The 26,226-nt window shown below is 42.3% G+C and overlaps 1 protein-coding gene across 1 annotated transcript in view; it reads left to right on the top strand.

The window, feature by feature from the left end:
* The window catches only part of LOC144893956 (uncharacterized), a 36,958-nt gene extending 12,036 nt beyond the window's left edge, over nucleotides 1-24,922 (top strand). Inside the window, exon 5 of the mRNA XM_078785209.1 lies at nucleotides 23,925-24,922. Within this exon, the coding sequence (XP_078641335.1) occupies nucleotides 23,925-24,922 (998 nt within the window). The remainder of the gene's footprint in view (nucleotides 1-23,924) is intronic.
* Nucleotides 24,923-26,226: the final 1,304 nt, after the last annotated feature.

Here is a 26,226-nt window from a genome sequence, read left to right as displayed (position 1 = left end):
CTGATGGCGCATTCAAAGGACATATTAAAATAAGAGTCTTTAACTTCAAACCTCCTGAACCAGAGTCTATAGTTGATGCTGTAGAAATAGTTAAACCTGCTGTTCAAACGTTGATTGAAAAAACACTAAAAGAAATGAAACCACTTAAATTTTATATGGGAGTAAAATTAGAAATGACAAAGGACGAAGGAGTTATAGATACACCATACATGAGAACTGAGCCACACTTTATATCTTCATATCAAGATTTTAAAACATCAGGAGTCTATGATGAACTTATAAAACAAGAGCAAGATGTGGATAATTCAATCGTAGGAAGTGGATTCAATATAGGAAAAATTATTTACATAGACATTCATATTCTTAAATCAGATCCTCTAAAAGCTTCTTCCTACATTGATTTACCCAGTGTTATCAAAAATAGAAAAGCAGTTATCAATATCAAAAATAAAGACAATAAATGTTTTCTCTGGTCTATTCTAGCACACTTACATCCTCCACATTTTCATGATGAAAGAGTATCTCATTATAAAAAATATGAGAATACATTAAATACGAAAGATCTAAAGTTTCCGATGGCTTTAAATGATATTCCTAAATTTGAAAAGATAAATAATTTATCAGTTAATGTTTATGGTCTAACAGAAACAAACAGCATTCAGGTTTTAAAGCTTTCTGACAATTGTAAACAAACTCATATTAATCTTCTATATTTTAATTCAGAGGAAAATTCACATTATACATACATTAAAGATATTGCTAAATTAATAAAACCACAAGTATGTAAAAGAACAAATAAAATATATATTTGTTTGCGTTGTCTTAACTTCTTCCATACACAAGAAAGATTAGATAAACATTCAAATTATTGTGGTGAACATAAATCAACGGTAATCAATATGCCTAAAGAAGGCTCAAATATCACATTCAAAGATGAAAAGAAAAAGATCAAACATCCATTTGTTATATATGCTGATTTTGAAAGTATTCTAGAAAAAATAGATACTGCTTCTCCAGATCCAAAAGATTCATACACAAATAAATATCAAAAACATACTCCTTGTGGTTTTTGTTATTATATCAAATCATCCGTTGGTGATAAATATAACAAGTTAGAGGAGTATAGAGGCTCAAATACCCCAGAGGAGTTTGTGAAACGACTAGAAAAAGACTGTGTCCGATTAACCAAGATAATGAGAGAAACTAATAAACCAATGTCCTTGACGAGTGAACAGAAAAGGGAATTTAGAAAAAACAATGTTTGTCATATTTGTGAGGAAAAAATTGGTGAAGGTCTAAAGGTTAGAGATCATTGTCATCTCACTGGTAAATATAGAGGTCCAGCTCATCAAAGTTGTAATATTAATTATCAACTCCCCTCTTTCATTCCTGTCTTTCTTCATAACAACGCTCATTATGATACGCATCTATTTATTAATGAACTTTCAAAGACATCTGGACACATTTCAGCAATTCCTAACACAGATCAGAAATACATTTCATTCACAAAAACAATTCACACATCTCCTATTACTCATATCAGATTTCTTGATACATTTAAATTCATGGCAAGTCCATTGGCTAACTTGGTTCAAAATCTAAAAGAGTTTCCATGTCTTTCAGAGTATTTTTCAGATAAAGATTTTCTAACACAAAAGGGAATTTACCCCTATGACTATATGGACTCATTTGAGAGATTCAATGAAACACAACTTCCTTTAAAAGAAAATTTCGATAACAAATTAAACAACAGTCATATATCTGATAAAGATTATGTACACGCACAAAATGTTTGGGAAAAATATAACATCAAGAATCTTGGTGAGTATCACGATTTGTATCTCAAAACTGATGTGCTTTTATTGGCCGATGTATTTGAAGCCTTTAGATCTGTTTGTCGCACTGGATATGGATTGGATCCTGCTCACTACTACACAGCACCTGGATTGGCTTGGAGCGCGATGTTGAAAATGACAAAACAAGCTTTGGATTTGATAACCGATGTCGATATGCTTTTGATGATTGAAAAGGCAAAAAGAGGTGGAATTTCACAAGTATGCTCGAGCAGCTACGCAAAAGCAAATAACAAATATCTTCCAAATTATGATTCAACGAAAGAGAGTTCTTACTTGATGTACTATGACGCAAACAACTTGTATGGCTGGGCAATGTCTCAAGCTCTTCCTTATGGGAAACTAAGATGGGTAAAGGAAAAAGACTACACAAAGGTTTTACAAGATGTATGTATCTCTACACAAAAAGAATTGGATGATTCAAAGGTTGGTTATTATTTTGAGGTCGATTTAAAATATCCTGAAGAACTTCATATCAAACATAAAGATCTTCCATTTGCTTGTGAGAAAGAAAGTCCAAAGAAAGAATGGTTGAGTGATTATCAACGATCGTTTGATATAGGTGAATCAACAGAAAAATTACTTACTACATTATATAACAAGAAAAATTATGTACTACACCAAAGAAATTTGCGACAATATTTATCAAAAGGTCTAAGAGTAGAGAAGATCCACAGGGTTCTAAAGTTCAATCAAAGTCATTGGTTAAAGGGGTACATTGATTTTAATACACAAAGAAGAACAGAGTCAAAAACAGATTTTGAGAAAGACTTTTATAAATTGATGAATAATGCGGTCTTTGGTAAGACCATGGAGAATGTGAGGAAAAGACAAAATATCAGACTAGCAACATCTTGGGAACAAGCATCAAAATTAATTAATAGACCGAGTTTTACTAGAGCTGAGGTCTTTACTGAGAACTTTTGTGCGATCCATTTGGTTAAAGAGAGTATTGAAATGGACAAACCTATTTACATTGGAACATCAATTCTTGACTTGTCAAAGTCATTAATGTATGATTACTTTTATATTAATCTAAAATCAAAGTATAAGGATAATGTGTCATTGTTGTATATGGATACTGATAGTTTTATTTTGAAAATTAATACTGATGATGTTTATTCAGACATGAAAAAGGACATTAATATCTATGATACAAGTAATTACAGTCCAGAGAGTGAGTTGTTCTCTTCTAAAAATAAAAAGGTGATTGGAAAGTTCAAGGATGAATTGGGAGGAAATGTTATGAGTGAATTTGTGGGATTGAGGTCGAAGGCTTATGCTTATAAATACATTGTGAATAACGTTGAAAAGACTGATAAGAAGTTAAAAGGTGTAAAGAAAAATGTCATTAAAGAAACAATAAACTTTAAGGATTATTATAACTGTTTAACAACAAAGAAAGAAGAGTTTAGAAAGATTAATGGAATAAGAAGTTATAAACATCAATTATATTCAGAAGAGGTGAATAAGAAAGCATTGGGGGCTTTTGATGATAAGAGGTTTATTTTAGAAAATGGAATTGATAGTCTCCCTTATGGTTATATAAGTATATAAGTGATAAGATATATAAGTGATAAGATATATAAGTGATAAGATATAAGTGATAAGATATATGTGATAAGATATATAAGTGATAAGATATATATATATAAGTGATAAGATATATATATAAGTGATAAGTTAAAAAGGGGGGTTAGGGATTTTAACGGGCTACCGCCACCTTTTTTACTATTATATAAATGATAGAACCAAGTATCAACCAGACTAAAGAGTGGAGGTGTAATCAACCTTGGTATATAAATGGAAAACATAACGAATGTGAAAAATATCAGATTCAAGAGGTTGAGAGAATCACTGGTCAGAAGGTTCTCAAGACGGATAAACGTATTCATTTGTTAAGTGGGGTAATGGAGGGCGGGAAGAAAAATATATTAGAGTGGAGTGAGAACTTTAATGGTTATCAATCGGATAATAAATATTATAATTTTAAAATGGTATGTGGGAGAGGAGGAGGTCAAACAAGAACCCTCCGTGAAACATACCACTTTATACTTTCACAACAAAAGGTTAAGGAACCTGTATACTTTATAAATATACTTGATGGGGATGAGTTCTATAGGAGAATGGAACTCTTAAAAAAGTTAGAAAGAGATAATATATTTATAGGCTCATTAGTAGAGTGGTCTAAGGAACTACATTAAGGGGCTAGTGGGGGGAATAGGGTAAAAATTACATGGAAGTGAGAATGATCATAGGTTCATAAGGCTAGAAGGATTATAGGTTCATAAAGGAAGAAAATCATAGGTTCATAAGGCGAGAAGGATCATAGGTTCATAAGGTGAGAAGGATTATAGGTTCATAGAGGGAGAAATAGAGGTGTTTATGATTTTTGTTAAAGACAGGGGGGTAAATGACATAAGATAGGGATTTCCCATGTTAAACGGAGGTGTCCCAGAAGCAACATTTATCATCTACTTATGCAGGGTGATTTGGTTGTGCAGGGTGTTTCGGTTATTATGCAGGGTGTATTGGTTATGCAGGTGATCACATGTCCTCAATGTTTGCAGATGACTCCATGCTGTGCAGGATACTTCCTCAGCCTGAGGCCAGATAGGATGCAGCAACATTCCCCCAACATTCCATTCTTTGTAAATCCACCAAAAATATCCAATGAGTCATCTCCCATTGACATGTTTTAATGCAACGACATCTCAAGTTATCACTTTATCCTTCCAGAAAGACCAGCAGATTATAAACTCCTAGGCCTTACTTTATCATCTAAAACCTACATACATACCCTCAGAAACTCCTGGACCTTACATTATCATATAAAACCTATTAGCTCTCTGAAACTCCTCTGCTTTACATGATCATTTAAACTTATCTTGGGCAGGTCATTATCGACAAGATGTCCTCTCACCATCTCAAAGGTCTCCACAGGACTAAGTGTATTATCTGAAATTCTCAACTTCCAGAGTTTTGATCAAAATTTGCTGATATACTGATGACGTAATGTTGCTTGAGAGAAGGAGATAAATATTGTCTATTGTGGTTCTTGGAAATGTAAAGATGAATAAGTAATTCTACTTCCTGTGTGCACTGTAATATGGACATTAACTCGATCCATGATGAACTCTGTCTGACCTGTCTGGTTTGATGGAATGTATTTTTTAAATATCGAAATTTGCTTTTGTCAAAATATCACATTGGTATTTACGTCAAAAATGCTCAAATATTGAATATAAAAATAACTAATAAAAAGTTTGCAAATAAATTATATATCAAGTCGTTGGGGACAGCAGAGTGTGATGTCATGAAGTGGGAACCCCAAAAGACGCGTTTGCATGTTGCCATGGTGACCCGTTCACACACAGACTGTGACGCCATCATGTGGACCACTGTGGTGTTTATCGTGGGCTGCTTCAACCTTCCTTGGATATGCAACCGTTTTAAACAACAACGACCTTATGAACCATTAATGGTCATTTCGGAACAACCTCAGGTGGTGATGAAATAGAGGGATGGGAGTGGCGATTGGGATACTTCACTGGGATGTCGCATGCGCATTGAGGGCCATCGATTTACGATGTACGAATGAGACATATGTGGGAGTGGATCATCCTCATCATTATCACCACAATCATCAATATCGCCGTCATCATCATCGATCTCATCATCGTCATCGTCATCATCGCCATTGACACCGTCATCATCATCATCATCATCATCATCATCATTATCATCAACGTCATCATCGTCATCATCGTGCCAGATTTTTGTGCACAGTGTCGGTGAATCCAAAAAACGTTCCTGGGTAGAGGCTTTGTTGGGCTTAGTTTGATTACACAGGGTATTTTATTGATGGAGGGTGTTTTGGTTAAGCAGGGTGTTTTGTTTGTGCAGGGTGTTTCGGTTATTATACAGGGTGCATTGGTTATGATGCAGGGTGTTTTGGTTAAGCAGGCTGTTTTGGTTGTGCAGGGTGTTTCGGTTATTATACAGGGAGTATTGGTTATTATGCAGGGTGTTTTGGTTAAGCAGGGTGTTTTGGTTGTGGAGGGTGTTTTGATTCAGCAGAATGGTTTAGTTATGCAGGCTGGTTTGGTCATTATTCAGGGTGTTTTGGTTATTATGCAGGGTGTATTGGTTATTATGCAGGGTGTATTGGTTATTGTGCAGGGTGTTTTGGTTAAGCAGGGTGTTTTGTTTGTGCAGGGTGTTTCGGTTATTATACAGGGTGCATTGGTTATGATGCAGGGTGTTTTGGTTAAGCAGGCTGTTTTGGTTGTGGAGGGTGTTTTGATTCAGCAGAATGGTTTAGTTATGCAGGATGGTTTGGTTATTATGCAGGGTGTTTTGGTTATGCAGGGTGTTTTGGAAATGCAGGATGGTTTGGTTATTATGCAGGGTGTATTGGTTATTATGTGGGGTGTTTTGGTTATGCAGGGTGGTTTGGTTATGCAGGGTGTTTTAGTCATGCAGGGTGTTTTATTTATGCAGGATGGTTTGGTATTATGCAGGGTGGTTTGGTTTTGGTGGTTGTTTTGGTTATGCAGGGTGGTTTGGTATTATGCAGGGTGGTTTCGTTATGCAGACTTTTTAGTTATCCAGGTTGATTTGTTATTATGCAGGGTGGTTTGGTTATTATGCAGGATGGTTTAGTTTTGCAGGGTTTTTGGTTATCCAGGGTGATTTGGTTATTATGCAGGGTGGTTTAGATATTCCGCAGGGTGATTTGGTTATGCAGGGTGCTTTGGTTATGCAGGGTGTTTTAATTATGCGGGATGATTTTGTTTTGCAGAGTGGTTTGGTATTATGCAGGGTGGTTTGGTTTTGGTGGTTGTTTTGGTTATGCAGGGTGGTTTGGTATTGTGCAGGGTGTTTTACTCTTGCAGGATTATTTGGTTATTACGCATGGTGTTTTGGTTATGCAGGGTGGTTTGGTATTATGCAGGGTGGTTTCGTTATGCAGGGTTTTTAGTTATCCACGTTGATTTGTTATTATGCAGGGTGGTTTGGTTATTATGCAGGATGGTTTAGTTTTGCAGGGTTTTTGGTTATCCAGGGTGATTTGGTTATTATGCAGGGTGGTGTAGATATTCCGCAGGGTGATTTGTTATGCAGGGTGCTTTGGTTATGGAGGGTGTTTTAATTATGCGGGATGATTTTGTTTTGCAGAGTGGTTTGTTTATTGTGCAGGGTGTTTTGGTTTTGCAGAGTGGTTTGATTATTATGCAGGGTGGTTTGGTTTTGCAGAGTGGTTTGGTTATTATGCAGGATGGTTTGGTTATGCAGGGTTTTTGGATATGCAGGGTGGTTTGGTTGTCATGCAGGGTGTTTTGTTTATGCAGTGTGTTTTGGATATTTCACAGGGTGATTTGGTTATGCAGGGTGCCTTGGTTATGGAGGGTGTTTTAATTATGCAGGATGATATGGTTATTATGCAGGGTGGTTTGGTTTTGCAGAGTGGTTTTGTTGTTATGCAGGGTGGTTTGGTTTTGTCAAGTGCTTTGGTTATTATGCAGGGTGTTTTGTTTATGTAGTGTGGTTTGGTTGGGTGTTTTGGTTATGCAGGATGTTTTGGTTATGCAGGGTGATTTGGTTATGCAGGGTGTTTCCGTTATTATGCAGGGTGTATTGGTTATGCAGGTGATCACATGTCCTCAATGTTTGCAGATGACTCCATGCTGTGCAGGATACGTCCTCAGCCTGAGGCCAGATAGGATGCAGCAACAATCCTCTTTGTCAATCCACAAAAAATATCCAACGGGTCATCTCCCATTAACATGTTTTTAATGCAACGACATCTCAAATTATCACTTTATCCTTCCAGAAAGACGAGCAGATTATAAACTCCTCGGCCTTACATTATCATCTAAAACCTTCATACATACCCTCAGAAACTCCTGGACCTTACATTATCATATAAAACCTATTAGCTCTCTGAAACTCCTGGGCTTTACATGATCATCTTAAACTTATCTTGGGCAGGTCATTATCTTCAAGATGTCCTCTCACCATCTCAAAAGTCTCCACAGGACTAAGTTTATTTTCTGAAATTCTTAACTTCCAGAGTTTTGATCAAGATTTGCTGATATACTGATGACGTAATGTTGCTTTCGAGAAGGAGATAAATTGTCTCTTGTGGTTCTTGGAAATGTAAAGATGAATAAGTGAATCTACTTCCTGTGTGCACTGTAATATGGACATTAACTCGATCCATGATGAACTCTGTCTGACCTGTCTTGTTAGATGGAATGTATTTTTTAAATATCGAAATTTGCTTATGTCAAAATATCACATTGGTATTTACGTCAAAAATGCTCAAATATTTAATTAAAAAATAACTAATAAAAAGTTTGCAAATAAATAATATATCAAGTCGTTGTGCACAGCAGAGTGTAATGTCATAAGGTGGGAACCCCAACAGATGCGTTTGCATGTTGCCATGGTGACCCGTTCACACACAGACTGTGAACGCCATCATGTGGAACACTGTGGTGTTTATCGTGGGCTGCTTCAACCTTCCTTGGATATGCAACCGTTTTGAACAACGACCTTCTGATCATTTCGTTTTGAACAACGACCTCATGAACCATTAATGGTCATTTCGGAACAACCTCAGGTGGTGATGAAAAAGAGGGATGGGAGTGGCGATTGGGATACTTCAATGGGACGTCGCATGCGCATTCAGGGCCATCTATTCACGATGTACGAATGAGACGTATGTGTGAGGGGATCATCCTCATCATTATCACCATAATCATCATTGTCTCCGTCATCATCATCGATATCATCATCGTCATTGACACCGTTATCATCATTATCATTATCGTCATCATCATCGATATCATCATCGTCATCATCATCAACGTCATCGTCATCATCATCATCATGAACGTCATCGTCATCATCATCATCAACGTCATCGTCATCATCATCATCATCGTGCCAGATTTGTTGCACAGTGTCGTTGCTTCCAAAAAACGTTCCTGTGTCGAGGCTTTGTTGGGCTTAGTTTGATTACACAGGGTATTTTGTTGATGCAGGGTTTTTTGGTTATGCAGCGTGGTTTGGTTTTTTTTTTTTTGGTTTTTTTTTTGTATACTGAATCGAGGCTCGTGAAAGAGCTAACATTTATTTCACAAACAAATCAACCAGACAAACAAAACACACAAAAAGAGGGAGCGGAAGACAAGATGGGGATAGAGGGAAGCACACAACCACAACATTTGAGAGCAGGGAGAAGTGTGGGAGGGAGAGGGCTTGGGGGCAGGAGGCGTGGGAGGGGGAGGGCGGGGGGGAGAGGTATAAAACACAAGGGGACCGAAATTAGCAGGGGTAGAAAAGATCAAGGTTTTGGATGGGGGAGGATAAGAGATGGTGGTGAACAGCTGTTTTAAAGACCTGGAGGGTGCAGTGGGATTGAAGAGAGTGAGGGAGTTTGTTCCAGAGGTGGGAGAAAAGAGGAATGAAGGAGTGAAGGTGAGCAGAAAGTCTTGATTTTGGCAGTTTAACCATCAGAGGGTTGCAGGCAGATCTTGTGCGACCTGTAGGAATATTTGGGGGACAGAGCCCAGAGAGGGCTGGGGGGGGGGGCAAGGCCAGAGAGGAGTCGGTAGAAGACGGAAAGACCACCAACCTGCCTGCGGTGAGTGAGTGAAAGGCCCTTGGAGTTAGCTTCATCGCGGGAGATTCCAATGATTCTGAACGCTTTGGTTTCAACAGCGTGAAGACGGGCTAGGTGTGAGGCAGGAGCACCAGACCAGAGGGGAGAGCAGTATTCCATAGAGCTGCGGATGAAAGCCTTGTATGTGGTGAGGAGCTCAGGTGTGCCAAGGAAGGACTTCGCACGACGGAGGATGCCCAGTCGGCGACTGGCTTTGGAGGCCAGATTTGAAATGTGGTTTTCCCAGGAAAGATCATGGCAAATAGTGAGACCCAAAAGCTTGAGTGACAGAACTTCTTGGAGGATTATTCAGAAAGTGGATGGGAGGGTTTTCCAGTCGGTCTTTTCGGAGAGACATCGTAAGAGTGTGAGATTTATCAGGATTGAAAGACATGTTCCATTTGTTTGCCCAGTCTGTGATTTGGTCCAGGTCTGCAGAGAGTGAGGAGGCTGCAGACTGCCGATCTGAGGGATGATGAATGGAGCGACAGAGAGTAGAGTCGTCAGCAAAGAGATAGAGAGGATTTTCAACCTCTGTGCGGTTATGCAGGGAGTTTTAGTTATGCAGGGTGTTTTAGTTATGCAGGATGGTTTTATTAATATTGTTACGGATCGCGGTTTAGATGTTATGATGGGCCGAGCGGATGGTCCAACCGCGACCGTTACAGGATCCCCAATTGGCCCGACTCCCCCAACGTTGACCAGATCGCACCACAGATATTCAATCGGGAAACCTCTAAAGCGACCGAAAGAGAAGGAAAAGAGAAGAAGACAGAGTACGGAGGAAGAACAGATGTATTATACACACACAAGCAAAAAGAAGGAGCGACCAAAATTATTTACAAGCAATGGATGGAAGAAGCAGTCACACAGTGAATCGTTAGCTTATACTATTCAATTTACTTAACCCCAGGACAACGATTAGGACAGACGACGTTCACACTTACACGGGGGAAATTGCAGGCAGGAATGGCGGAGGTGGGTTGCTGGAGAGGGAGGCAGGGTCAGGTCCCTGCAACCGGCAGGGCTGGAGGTAGCAGCTTCCAATTCTTCGTGTTTTTGGCGGGAAAACCCTCGGTCGCGTCGACGCTGCTGATGCTGTGGACGTCACGCGCTGGCTCGGTCACACCTGCTCCTCTCCTTCTGGTGGAGCCGTCTCCCTCCTCTCAGCGCGTCTCTCCAAAGCTTGTTTCCTCTCCAAGTATCTCTCCTTTTTGGTTTGGAGCATCTCTCATCTCACAGCTCACAGCTCACAGCTCACAGCTCATCTCTCATGTCCTCTCTCATGTCATCCCCCGAAGCAGTCCCTTCCAGTCGCTTTTATTACTCGGGGCGGAATCAAGCCGCCGGCTGCGAGAGCACGCCTACCGGGTCGCTAACCGCGGTGCTGGTTGGCTGTTAGGGCTGTCCGATTCCTCTTTTGATCATGACGACGTGCCACGCCTGTGAGTTGGCGGCTCCTACCCCCCTCTTCTCCGAGATGAGCACATGGGCAATGGCGGCTTGCGGGATTGAACACCACTTGCACCGCTTTTGAAAGGAACTTTGGAGAGCGGAGATGTTTGGGGAATTTGAAAGGGGCCTACGCTTATTTCGTTTGATACAATGCAGAGTCAATTTAGTGGGAAACACATATTTAGCCTACATGGAATAAGGAAATAAACTATTTAAAAAAGATATATCGTGGCCTGTGTGTAAGTTTCATGGAATTAACTAGGAGGACGGCTGCGACCATTATTTACATTACGAGGGTGTTACACACAACAAAACCATACTTTTCACATTCGTTACACTTCCTCCAAAATTGTTACACTTTTCAAAACCGTTACACTTCTCAAATTCGTTACACTGCACCCTCCTTTCTTCAGGCCCGTGCTCGGGCCTACAAAACTTTACCTTAGTGTGACACGTAGGTGTAATTTCCTCTACAATTAACCTGACCCTGAGTGTGACAATCTTAAAACACAAATAAGTATGTCCCCCTATTGCATTGCACCCTGTCTAACAGACTCAAGCCCACAGCTAACCGAATTACGGAATTGTTCTCAAACTATACATTTACGGTGGGGAGCATTATTTACAGTAACGTTATTTCTTATTTACAACGCAACCCAGGACCTGTGTTTTTTTTTCTTTTTAGGGAACAAGAAAAAGAAATTCCTGTTGGGAGGGAGGAGACAGCACGCATTGCATCGATGCACCAGTACCAATACCACCAAAGCACCCAAAAGCACCACAAAGCACCAAAAGCACCACAAAGCACCAAAAGCACCACTCGGTGCACAGTCACCACGGTTCATAATAAACACAACAAAACAACTGGTGGTGGTCTTCTCTTTCTCTGCTGGGCCGATGTTCTTCCCGACGTCTTCTGGCTTCATGCGGCCTACTTGGAAATAATAAAAAGCACAACTTGTGTTCATTTTTATTTAGGGCCTCAGGGGCCAACTAAGGGTGGTCCACCTGTTTGGCATAGGTGCCACCTTACCGAGGTCCGCAAGCAAGATTCCCTGGCCACTATGGCCGGTCTCCAACAGAGGTGCCCTGCCCCAGAACCTGGGGTCCATCAAGTGGTACTTGGCCGCAGAACAGCGGTCCATAAAGTGGTACATCAACGCAATGCATGCTGGTTCTGGGAATCTCGTGCGCACAATGGCCACCTCACGCACGCTCCCCTCGGCACCCATGGCGCACAGGTCCTCAAGTGGGAGACAAAAGGGGGGAAGACAAATGAGCGAGGGTAAGGTCACAAGGGTACACGTCAATAAAGGCAATGCAGGGTGAAGTGCATACGGAGAGCGAAGTGAGAAAAACTTGTCCCTACCGTACGTCACCCCCCCTGTCACCTACACTACCCTTGCCCTTACCCCATATTTACAAGAATTTACACCTTTACAAATTCGTCACTACGTCTTGTCTTCCCCATCTTTCCCTTCTACACCAAATTCGTCTCCAATCCCTCTACTTCAAAATTTGCCATCACCCAATTCATCATCAATCCTCATAAGGAGGAAGAGATGGAACATCAATCACAATGTCACACCCACGTCATGATGCGTCTCACAATCCAAAACATTTGCATTAATGAAAAATAATAAAACATGGCATGGTGTGGAGTTACCTCATCTCAGGTGAGTGGATGCAGATGGTGCGAGGAGACTCCAATCCTAACTATCCTCTAAATGACCTTAACACTCTTTACACTACCCGGGGTCTTTCCCTGCCAATCCATTGGCCACTTACACTATGGGTTCTAAAAACCAATTCCCATTGACCAAACTGTGGTGCTTCTCAATTTGGGGTCTCACTCCCCCGATTCATCTCCCGGTGCCCTTGCACAATTTCTGGGCTGTGACGTGTAGCTCTCCCAGCAGGTCTACCCACCTGCACACCTCCACCACTGCAGTTGCCACCCGAGCTTACCTAGCTCCTCACCCTAACCTAACTAACTGGGGAAAGCCCCTCCTGGCTCTGTCACCCCACTCGGTGCCCTCTGGCGCTGGGCTACCCGGGTCCGTCCTCCGGATCCTCGGGCCCCATCCACAACAACTACTACCGGCTCCCAGAGCCCACCTGCGGCCTCACCTGGCCGACATCCTCACAGTGGTGGAGTGCCCAACCAACTACACACACTAACAGGCTACACGCCCAGCCATTTCCACAACACTAATGCACCCATCCAAAGACCATTCTTTCACCCGCACCACAGATGCCAATATCCAACCACAATTTACCTGTACCCTCTACCTAACACTTACACTACCCGCCCCGGGTATCCATGATGGGGGTCCACTCTTCCCCCATTCACACCTTCGCACCCTCCACTCCACTCCATTGTTTCCACCATACTCACTCCACGACCATCCATTCCAATACTCCATTTATTCCACACTACCATTCTCCATACCTGTTGTTGCACACCTGTGCCCTCACACCTGGTGCCACCTGCACCCTCCTTTCTTCCTGGACCATTTGGTCAACACAACACACATCACCATCACTCACTCATACACTGCTCCACACACCTGTTCAGTTGCACACCTGTGCAATCACACCTGTTCAATCCTCAAACACACGGCATCATCTCTTCTAACTACTCCCCTCTGAAACTTGCGCTTCCCAGTCGTCCCTTTAAACTATTGCGCTCCCACGTCATTATCATCCACGCTAATCTACCTGCGTCCCCACTACAGGTATCCTTGTCACTAACTAACCTTAACGTTACCTAATGTCATCTTCTAGGGCCCTACACACAATATCCTAACCCACCCGGGCTAGTTTTCACTGCCATAAACCCCATAAGCTAGTGCTCCTTTGCCCCCCTTTTCGTGAGGGATGGTGGATTTGCCATCCCACCACATCGGGGGTCTCTCACTATAAATTTTGTTCGTCCAAATTCAAATCAAAAATTTGCCAATCACTCTACCATCATCAAATTTTGCTTTTTTCTAATTTTGGGGCCAAAACACTATCCTCATCACCCGTCTACTTATTAGCTCCTCTCGGTGCGCCAATTCACGTCTACAGCCCGGCTTCGTACAGCCGAGCAATGAACGCGGATTCTTTGGTGCCGGCGGCTGGATGCGTCCGGCACTCGGTGCAGGGACGGGAGCTTACCCGGGCCGAGATCCCACGCACCACCTCGGCGTGGAGCCATCCAATGTCCCGATCTCGACCTGCCGGCACGTCTCAACAAAAAGTGGTCGCCATGACGACCCTTCCTATCGAGCTGCCCGCTCCGCCTAGTTGAGCACGGACGCGGCCGTTCCAAGCAAGGCCCAGCGTGGATCGCGTACGGCGGTCCTTTCGAACCCGCCGTGGCTCGGATCCCCGCTGGTTCTCGCGGCACGCGAAGCCCGGCACGCACCGAGGGCCCGATTCGGCTAAAAGTCGCTCTAACCGCTAACCCGGTTACCGTCGATGCCTCACCTTCATGGTTACACGCATACGCTACCCCTTTCTTGCTCATACCTCCAGCCGTTCCCATGCTCCTCGTACCTTTCCTTACACACCTCGGTACACTCATTCCGCTCACCGACTTGGTCACACACCTGACCACCGAACACCTTGGCACACATTCGTCGCTCGCACACCTCACCAACACACCTCTTCGCGCCCCTTCCTCGGTCACCTCCTCTGTGACCATCACAGGTGTGCTTTCACTCGCACACCCAACCACGTGCCTCACGACCAACTCAAGTGTGCATTCCCACACACGCTCTACCATTCCAGGTGTGCATCCTTCCATTCCAGGTGTACATCCTCGCTCACCTGTCACAACCAACTCACGCTCCGTGTCACTCTCACTACTTTCACCTCCACTCTCGGTCGCGCACTCACCCTTACTCTCGACAGCGCACTCTTTCCCCATGCACCTGTCCGTTACACACCTTTCTCGTGCACACTCTTGCACACACTCTCCCGTTACACCCTCTGTAACACTCACCACAGGCGTGCATTCCCCCTTACTCTTGACAGCGCACCTGTCCGTTACACACCTTTCTCGCGCATCCTCTTGCGCACACTTTTTCGTTACTTCCTCCGTAACACTCACCACACCGCGCTTCCATGTGCTCCCTCGCACCCGCGCTACTACCGACTCACTCTCGACAGCACACTCACTGGTCGGCGCGCACTTTTTCCTCACACACCCCATGGTCGGACATTCTCGCACACCTCTTTTTTCGCACACCAGACCTGTCGCACACTTCACCAACGGCCTCTCACGAACACCCGGGTCCAAACCAATCCCCAAGCCGACTGAAGCTTTCCTCACATCATATACATTGCCGAATATTTCGCCACTCACCTTGGCACCTCGTCTCCGCACCTCTTTTTCCACCTGCAAACTCTTTATTTGGTTAGTGAGCAGCACATCATGAGTTGAGCACCGACCTTGTACATATTCCATTACTTCCTCCTTTATCTCCCTCTTAGTTTCTGTCCGTCCCTTCTTAATTTCACTCACCTCTTCTTCCACTTCCTCTAATTTTTGCTTCACCTCTTTTATTTCCCGGTGCGTCTCCTCAAGTTCGTCCTCTAAGGCTACCGTGACCGTCTCTATGTGCATCCTCACCTGCCGGTCCTTTGTCTCCATTACTTCTGTCACCTCGTCCACCCTCATTGTCAGTTCCTCACCTACCATCTGACATTGCCTCTGTGTCGCTATCAAGTCATTTTTAATTTCTTTTTGTGTTGCCTTTAACCCTCCGAGTACTGCAGTGTTCCTTTGAACCTGCTCCACTAACTCCGTTTGTCCCTCTGTCAGCTGTTCCACCTCCTCCGTCAGACCCTCTATTCCCCCCTGTAACCTAGCCGTATTATTCCTCACCTCTTTCTCCATACGCTTCTCACCTCGCTTTACCTCCTCGCGTAGCCCCGAAACCTCCTCACTTACACCTCGTCGTATCTCCTCCATCTCTTTTGTAGATGCCACCCTCGTCTGTCCCAATTCATCCCTCTGAGCATCCAGTTTACTTTCTAACCCGATTTGCACCTCCTCTATCTGGTTCCCCATTCGTTTGATTTCCCTGGCAGATTGTTCCCCTATTTCCCGCAATTTGTCCTCCATCCTATTTTCTAACCCCATTAACCCATTTTTCACCTCTTTTATCCCGTTGTCTAACCCCTCACCGGTACCCCTCGCTTCGTCCCTCATTACCCCCAATTGCTCATTCTGAGCCTCCATCCGGTTCCCCATTTGTCCCATACTGCTTTTCAAACCTCTAATTTGGTCTCCCAATTGCTCACTATCAGCCCTCATTTGCTCACTATTAGCCCTCATATCGTCCTTCTGCAGGTTGAGGGACGCCTGCATTTGTACTCCATGTAAATTGCTCCATGAGGGCCTGCATTTGGGCCATCCCTCCCACTTGTGCAGCGGGTGCGGCCGCCGTAGCCATGTGCGAGGCGCCATTTTGCGCGCCCGCAACCTCATGCGCGAGGACGCCATTTTGTGCGTCTGATACCCCCTCAACCGCCTCCTCATTGCTCTCCTCCTCCCTTTCTTCCCCTAAGTCCTGGGTTACCCCTAACCCGTCTATCTCCCCCACCGACATCCGATCGCCTTGATTGTCCATGGCGCGATCTCAAAATTCGGGTTTTGTAAAACAAAATTTCGGCAGCTCGTAATTTTGACCAAAAATTTTTTTTTTCTACACGTTTTAAAAATTTGGTTCGGGCCTCGAATCCCACTCCCAGACACCAATTGTTACGGATCGCGGTTTAGATGTTATGATGGGCCGAGCGGATGGTCCAACCACGACCGTTACAGGATCCCCAATTGGCCCGACTCCCCCAACGTTGACCAGATCGCACCACAGATATTCAATCGGGAAACCTCTAAAGCGACCGAAAGAGAAGGAAAAGAGAAGAAGACAGAGTACGGAGGAAGAACAGATTTATTATCCACACACAAGCAAAAAGAAGGAGCGACCAAAATTATTTACAAGCAATGGATGGAAGAGGCAGTCACACAGTGAATCGTTAGCTTATACTATTCAATTTACTTAACCCCAGGACAACGATTAGGACAGACGACGTTCACACTTACACGGGGGAAATTGCAGGCAGGAATGGCGGAGGTGGGTTGCTGGAGAGGGAGGCAGGGTCTGGTCCCTGCAACCGGCAGGGCTGGAGGTAGCAGCTTCCAATTCTTCGCGTTTTTGGCGGGAAAACCCTCGGTCGCGTCGACGCTGCTGATGCTGTGGATGTCACGCGCTGGCTCGGTCACACCTGCTCCTCTCCTTCTGGTGGAGCCGTCTCCCTCCTCTCAGCGTGTCTCTCCAAAGCTTGTTTCCTCTCCAAGTATCTCTCCTTTTTGGTTTGGAGCGTCTCTCATCTCACAGCTCACAGCTCACAGCTCATCTCTCATGTCCTCTCTCATGTCATCCCCCGAAGCAGTCCCTTCCAGTCGCTTTTATTACTCGGGGCGGAATCAAGCCGCCGGCTGCGAGGGCATGCCTACCGGGTCGCTAACCGCGGTGCTGGTTGGCTGTTAGGGCTGTCCGAATCCTCTTTTGATCATGACGACGTGCCACGCCTGTGAGTTGGCGGCTCCTACCCCCCTCTTCTCCGAGATGAGCACATGGGCAATGGCGGCTTGCGGGATTGAACACCACTCGCACCGCTTTTGAAAGGAACTTTGGAGAGCGGAGATGTTTGGGGAATTTGAAAGGGGCCTACGCTTATTTCGTTTGATACAATGCAGAGTCAATTTAGTGGGAAACACATATTTAGCCTACATGGAATAAGGAAATAAACTATTTTAAAAAGATATATCGTGGCCTGTGTGTAAGTTTCATGGAATTAACTAGGAGGACGGCTGCGACCATTATTTACATTACGAGGGTGTTACACACAACAAAACCATACTTTTCACATTCGTTACACTTCCTCCAAAATTGTTACACTTTTCAAAACCGTTACACTTCTCAAATTCGTTACAATATGCAGGGTGGTTTGGTTATGGTGGGTGATTTGGTAATGCGGGTTGGTTTGGTTATTATGTCGGGTTAAGGTCAACATAGGCCAAAGGTCAACCACTTTTTTTGAATTTCTAAAATCTTCAAGTTACATCCGATTGACTTGAAATTTGAATAGGCTTTTCATACTAGTTAATTGAATTCATCCACCAACTATTTTTGAGATTAATATTGGTCATAAATTCAACATATGCCAAAGGTCAACTGCTTTTTTGGAATTTCATAAAATCCTCAATTATTAGCCGATTGACTTGAAATCTGAATAGGATTTTCATATCAGCTGAATGAATTCAACCACCAACTATTTGTAAGATCAGCATCGGCCAAAAGGTTATCATAGGCCAAAGGTCACAAACAATTTAAAATTTTTAAAATCCTCAATTTTCATCTGATTCACTTGAAATTTAAATGGGATTTACATATCAGCAAACTGATTTCAACCACCAACTACAGACATGGCATTTAATATGGAATATTTTTTTTTTCTTGACTTGAGTTTACTTTCTTAACTCAGTATATCAATCTGGTGAGTTTCTTTTACACTTTGGTGATTTATTTGTTAAAAGAACCATGTCACTGATTGTCTGTCGCAGCAAGAAGTGAACAACAGGATTATATCACAGGTGGCGTGGCAAAATGTACGGACAGGTGCATTTGATGATTGGCTTCACAGTCGGGTATACAAGGGTTGTTGCGTTCTGTATTAGTGGAAAACAACCGCTGCACGTCTCCAAAAGTTATTGCCGCTTCCTCTGGAGATGGTCCGTCAACTCGACAATGCTGTTTGTCATGGAGTGGTGGCTTTACGAAATTACGGCATGAAACAGCGTGCTGTTGCTCGGCAGTATGGCATCACTCAAGGTCAGGTGTCAAAGATCCTGAAACGAAATGCTCAGAGGGGTGTCCCTACTCCAATACCGAGGCCAGGACGTCCCCGCAGAACCATAAGGAGGGATGATCGCCAGCTGCACCGGTTAGTCCGCAATGGCCGTACCAAGTCAGCTAATCGGCTTAGGGCTGAGTGGCAGCAACTGACAAATGTGCCTGAATCCAGAAGGTTAGTCAACCAACGACTGGTTCACGCAGGCTATCATGCCAGGCGTCCGCTGAGAAAGCCATGCCTGACCAGACAACACCGCCAGCGCCGATTGCAATGGGCCAGCGAGCACCGTCAATGGCAGCCAGGACACTGGAATCACGTGATCTTCAGTGACGAGTCTAGATTTCTGGTCTATCGTCAAGATGGCCATGTCCGAGTGCGCAGACAAGTGCATGAAGCCTACAACAAAGATTGTATAGTGCCAAGAGTCCAAGCTGGAGGTGGTGGGGTGACCGTTTGGGCTGCTTTTCATGCAGGGGGCAAAACTGACCTGGTTGTTCTGAATGGAAACCTGAACCAGTTCAAGTACAGGGCCATTCTGGAAGAAACATTGCTTCCATTTGCTCGTGCAGCCTTTCGAGGAAACTTTGTCTTCCAAGATGACAATGCACGGCCTCATCGTGCTCGCATGATCCAACACTTTCTTGCTGACCGCGGTGTAGAGCATATGGAGTGGCCTGCCATGTCCCCGGATATGAATCCGATAGAGAACTTGTGGGCAGAATTAACGCGTCAAATCGACCACTTGGACCAGCAGCCCACCTCTGTGCGTGAATTGCAGCAGTCTATTGTCACTGCATGGCAAGCGATTCCTGTCCAAACCTTGGCAAATCTCGTGAACAGCATGCCTCAACGTGTACGTGCTCTCCTGAATGCTCGTGGGGGTTACACAAAGTACTGAACTGTAATTTTACTGTCCGTAATCCCAGTCGTAATTTAACTTTTGTTTTTGTAAAAAAATTAATTGGCTAATGTGAAAAATAAAGAGACACTTCTGGAAAACGTACAGAAGTTTAACACAGCACTGTCCATGAATTGAGTTCGATATCAGTTTACATCACTTTCAAGGATCAATTTATTTGTTTAGAAATGTCAAATGTGGTTTTTGTTTCTTTTAAAGGTCACATTAACAAAATCTAGAATAATTTCAACATAATTCCAATGAACTTTTGGTTCTAAGACATCTTGAAAAGTAAGTTCACCCCCACAAAAAAAAATTCCATATTAAATGCCAAGTCTGTATTTTTGATATCACCATTGGCCAAAAATTCAACAACAATCAAAAATTTCTAAAATCCACTATTTTAATCCGATTCACTTGAAATTTGAATGACATTTACATATCAGCAAACTGAATTCAACCAACAACTATTTTTGAGATCAGCATTGGCCAAAAGGTCAACATAGGCCAAAGGTCAACCACTTTTTTCAAATTTCTAAAATCCTAAATTTTCATCCGATTGACTTGAAATTTGAATCGGATTTTCATATCAGCTTACTGAATTCAACCACCAACTATTGCGGAGATCAACTTGGCCAAAAGGTCAACACAGGCCAAAGTCCAACAACCATTTGAAATTTCTAAAATCCTCAATTTTCATTTGATTGACTTGGAATTTGCATGGGATTTTCATATCAGCGAACAGAATTCAACCACCAACTATTTTTGAGATCAGCATTCGCAAAAAGGTCACCATAGGCCAAATCCCTTTTTTCAAATTTCGAAAATCCTCAATTTTCATCCATTTGACTTGAAATCTGAATATGATTGGCATATCAACCAACTGAACCCAAGAACAAACTAATTTTGAGGTCAACAAAGGCCAAACGTCAACAACCATTTCAAATTTCTAAAATCCTCAATTTTCATCCGATTGACTTTAAATTTGAATAGTATTTTCATATCCGTCAACTGAATTCAATCACCAACAATTATTGAGATCAAAATAGGCCAAAAGGTCAACAAAAGCCAGATTTCTAAAATCCTCAATTTTCATCCGATTGACTTTAAATTTGAATAGGATTTTCATATCCGTCAACTGAATTCAATCACCAACTATTGTTGAGATCAAAATAGGCCAAAAGGTCAACATAGGCCAAATTTCTAAAATTGTCCATTTTCTTCCGATTGACTTGAAATCTGAATGGGATTTGCATATCAGCATACTGAAACCATGCACCAACTAATTTTAAGGTCAACATAGGCCAAAAAGGTCAACATAGGCCAAAGGGCAACCACTTTTTTGAAATTTATAAAATCCTCAATTTTCATCTGTTTGACTTGAAATTTGAAAACTGTTGTCATATCAGCGAACTGAATTCAACCACCAACTATTTTGGATGTCAACATCGGCCAAAAGGTCAACATAGGCCAAAGGTCAACCCAAGTGTAAACCACGCCAACCCACGAGCCTTTGCCCAAGTGTAAAATAAATAACTCCCAAAACATTTCGATCAACACACACACTGGGACTGCACTTTGCACCACTATGCTGTCCCTATTTTATTAGTCCCCTACCGGTGTACACCCTGAGGACCCTATAGGTTTGCACTCCGTCCCTCCGTCTGTCAGTCTGTCAATCTGTCGGTCTGTCCGTCCGTCACGCAAAGAACAGTTTTCCGGACTTTTTGTCTAAACTCTTAATGCTAATCATTTCAAACTTGGTGCATGGTTTCCCCATGATAAGTTACAGATCAAGTTCCAACTTCACGACGTTTCGATCATTTTTGACAAAGTTATGGCACTTTGAAATTTGGAAATTTCCCCAACAGTTTTCCGGATATCAGACTGCCGGTAGGGGCCATGTATTGCAGTGCAATACTCAGAATGCTTGTTTATTCTTATCCAACCTATGCACCCTACATTTCCTGATGTTATATTGCATCTGCCAATATTTTGCCGAATCAGTGGAGGTAACAAGATCTTCCTGAATCTGATAAACATCCCACGCCTTCCCAATCTGCAAATTCAGAAAGTCGACTCTGAACCCCACTATCGAAATCATTGATGCAGATTATGAATAACAACGGTCTTGGAATTGTTCCCTGAGGTAACATACTGTATCATACTACCATTCAGACTACTCTTTGCTTCCCATCAGTGTTATGGATTCGTCACTTCTGTTGTTGTGGTTCTCATCCACTGTATACATTTTTGGTTCCATGTGCTATTGTTGTTATCGTTTAAGTGAGATGGAGATAACTGTTTACAAAAGGTAAAAAAAAATTAATGTTTTAAAAGAAATCGGAAACCAGATCAGGAACTGGACGAAGAGGAAGAGGAAGAGAAGGTGGAGCAAGAGAGGTCGGACAAGAAAGCCGAGCTGCTTTGAGGTCTTGAGAAAACGCTGGCGATCGGGGGTCACGAGTGAACTTTGGGTTTCCTGGGAAAGGGATTCCTGCGACAGAGTTGTTACGCCTCGAGAACGGGCCCATTGGCCATTTTGCCTCGCGCCCATTTTCGCATCGCTCCAGGCTTTTCACCTCGCTTCAACCAGTTAACTGCATCCAGACATTAACCTGGTTTGCATGTGTAACGTTGATTTTGAGTGGGAATTTGCGGTTCGCCGATTGGGAGCTGTTGAACGTCCATACCTGAAGGTGTGATTTCCCCGTCGCCTCTTGAGGATACCTTTGCCCATCTTTGGCAGTGTGACTGTCAAACGAATGGGATTCTGGTCTCGATACGACATCGTTCTGACGATCACCGGAGCGTGGATCGACTTTGGCTTGAAGCCGGGAAAGAGACATTGGGAATGTTATTTTCGCTCACTTGGAGCACAGTGAGTTATATTGTGCGAAACTGATGGTACCATCATAGCAATGATATATTGGTTGTACAATTGATTACTATTGCTTTTGTGTTGTTATTCTTGTGTGACTTTAATGCAATACTTGTGTGTTGGTAACAATTGGTGTGGTTTCACCATTGATCTTTGACACACAGAATAACACATCTTTCTGCCGTGACTCCTCTCGGGGCTCGGAGGTACACCGTGACCGGGGTTTGGGGAGGAGCACGTAACATCAGGAAGGCAGTTTCCAATCCAGTTAGGTAAACAACAAGCACATCGAGGAGCAAAGTCGAATTATCCAATCCACACCACAAATGTATGGATGAGACTGGGGAATGGATTCAACACACAAATAAAAACAGAGTGTGAAACAATAACAGAAAAACAGACAGAACCAACCGGAGTGGTATTCTTAGCTTTAAAAAGTGTCAACGAAAGAGGGAAGACCCAACAAATGAACAAGCTCTGACCCAGAAACAGAACCCAAGAACATCAAGTGCAACAAACTGTTCGTGAAACAGTCAAAAGATAGTAAATTGTGCTCAAGAACATTCATAGACTTCTGTGTATTTTACCATCTATACATATTTTTACATTTTCATTTCACATTTCTATTCTTAACAATCTGTTCAAGTCGTTTATCGATGAGATTGCTGTAATACCTATAAAGAGATGTTTGAAAGAATACATTGAACTTTTGACGTATAATAAAGAATCATAAATATTGGTACAGAAATAAATATGTATTCCAATTTTAACTTCAACCAAAGATTTATGTTTCAGAATTGGCTAACACTTCAAAAAGATGGAAAGTTGATGTCCTTCCCTGCACCTGAGGATATTGTTCATGTCCCTGATGACGACAAATTTGAAGTCCCTGAAGGGAATCAATATGTTTACAATGATGCTCTCTGGTGACATTTATTTCTTGTGGTGATTGTATTTTAAACCCTCTTCCACGATCTATATAAATGATTAAATTGCAAGTAGTTTGATCTTAAAGAACACCGTACAAGGTAAGCAAAATGTCGTATGTTGGAGTCAATATTTACTTTTGAAATTATTATTTTATCGTGATAAAAATTAATTATTGTGATGTTCAGACAAAGTTCATTGAAAAAAGGAAACCAATGATACAGATGCATGGTCCAGAAATCTAAATGTTTTTTTTATTTTGGTGAAGTGTAAGGTGGAACATTTTCATGATGTATTAATCGGTGTAATTTGCCCTTTTATCTCCAGGTACAGGATTGATGGAGGACATCATGTTTGAAGGAAATCAATCATTGCCACCCAACGTGTTCCTCCTCACCCCCATCTTCCACGAGCCAGCAAGCATCAGACCATGGGCTTTTGGTGTTTTCTTCGTCATCTACCTCGTCACGATCACACTGAACCTGATTCTCATATTGATCATTCTCTGTCGAAAAAAGCTGCACAAACCGGTCTACATATTCCTCGCTCATTTAATGACAATGGATATTGTTGGTTGTACAACAATAACGCCTCGTCTGATGTACGGCATCAGTGAAAATAACATGATTACAAAACCTGCCTGTTTTATTCAACTCTTCTTTGTTTCATTCACTGCCGCAATGCAATCTTACATACTCAGCATCATGGCCATAGACCGCTACCTGGCAGTTTGTCATCCTCTTCGCTACAATGTCCTGCTCACCAACAGCAGAGCTCACAAAGTGATGTTGCTCACCGTTTGCTGGTCATCTCTGCTTATTGGTATTTATGTTGTGTTATTGATTGGACGAACATTTTGCAAATATCCAGAGATTCACAAGGTAGGTTGTATTCACATGGCTGTGGCTAAACTTTCATGTGAAGATTTCACCATAAACAGTTTATATGGGATTGCATGTACTTCTCTCACCACTGTCGCTCTCGTCGTCGTGGTCGTTTTCACATACACCCGCATCTTGTATGTATGCCTACATTCTGGACCATCTTCAAAGGGGAACAGGAAAGCCCTGCACACATGTGTCACTCACTGCTTGGTACTTTCACTCTTTATTTTCTCCATTGTTTTTGCTTTGATTTCCTTGCGAATGTCGTCCACAAACTATTTCCCACAATATTTACAACACGTGAGTGATTCCTTGTTCTATCTGGTTCAGCCTCTCGCCAATCCAATTATCTATGGACTGCGAACCGCAGAGATCCGCCACAGCCTCACGCGATTCACAAATGTGCGAATATTTTGGAATAAAAATCATCTCCTGGCATAATTATCCTGATTCATAATCATCTGTTTTGAAGCAACTTAATTGTTTGTCTGATGAATAAAAATCTACATATTCATTTCGTACAAAACAAAAAACACCATTGGCATACAATTTTTCTTTGTTTCTTATTAAAACTTTTGAAACATTTAGTCTGAAAACTTTAGATAGCAAATGAATTTATGTTCTAACTAAAAAAACAAAGTAAGACATTTTAAGTTTAATTTTTTGGTTTGTGGTTGATTCTTTCTGAACAAAATCAGATAAACTTCTCTCGGATGAAAGAAACGCAACTTATAAATACAATCACTTTTGTGTCTCCAGAAAAAAACGAATTCATAATCTTCCTGCTCATTTTGTTCAAAAGGTTTTTGTTATGAAGTGTGAGTTTGTACAAAGTAGCCAAATGATGGTGTTAATAGGCACACAAATTACTTTATCCTCCAAAGCAGATTTGTTATACACATTCATATTTATAACCATCCAGTTAGGTCTCTGCTGCACCATCAATGTGGATACAATCTGTGCATACACCGATAAAATGCTTCTTCTGAAAGATATTTTCTTGGGCTCGAAATCATTTAATATCGCATCTCATTTGAAACAAATTTGTCACTCAAGTGGTATTTTTGGTGCATGCAGTACCAGAAAAATTAAATGTCGAACAAAATAATAAATCACTGCATGAGGGAGAGAGGGTGTGGTTGTGTTTTTATATTTCACAAAGGTTTTTATATTTCACAGAGGGATATCCTATGGTGGATACAAAGGTAATTTTGTGTTCTATTTTGGAGGGTTACTTGGAAAGCCAAGATGCCCAAGAGGTATGAACACATGGCTTTAATGTCGGAGGAGAAATTCACCAGCACTGGTCATTGATGGAGGTGGAAGATGTCATCGTGTCTTTCACGAAGAGTTGGTGAGTTATCGATAACACCTGAACAAATTACAAAGTCCTATCATCCTCAGTCAAATGTCAGGTCTGACCATCCCATTTGTGAAAGAATGGACCAAAACAAAACAAAAGCGTTCCCTGGCCAATCCCAAATGGTGGGAATAATTGTGGGATTCAAATATATAGCAGTAGAAATACAGATTTGTAACTTATTTAGACCAACAAAGGGTCAAAAGAAAATCTATATTGACAACATCATGATTCAAAACAGACGGAGTCGGATTGTTGAAACTTGTTTAAAATGTTGGATTGTTGGAACCTTACCAGGTGCTGATTGTGGAAATGATGACGTTTTACTAGTCTCAAACATTAAAACTCAAATGGATAAAGCATTTATGGATATTGAACAGATTTG

This window comes from Myxine glutinosa, chromosome 10, assembly GCF_964187855.1.
Source record: "Myxine glutinosa chromosome 10, kmMyxGlut1.1, whole genome shotgun sequence".
NCBI lineage: Eukaryota > Metazoa > Chordata > Myxini > Myxiniformes > Myxinidae > Myxine > Myxine glutinosa.
This window is presented reverse-complemented; position numbering and strand designations above follow the sequence as displayed.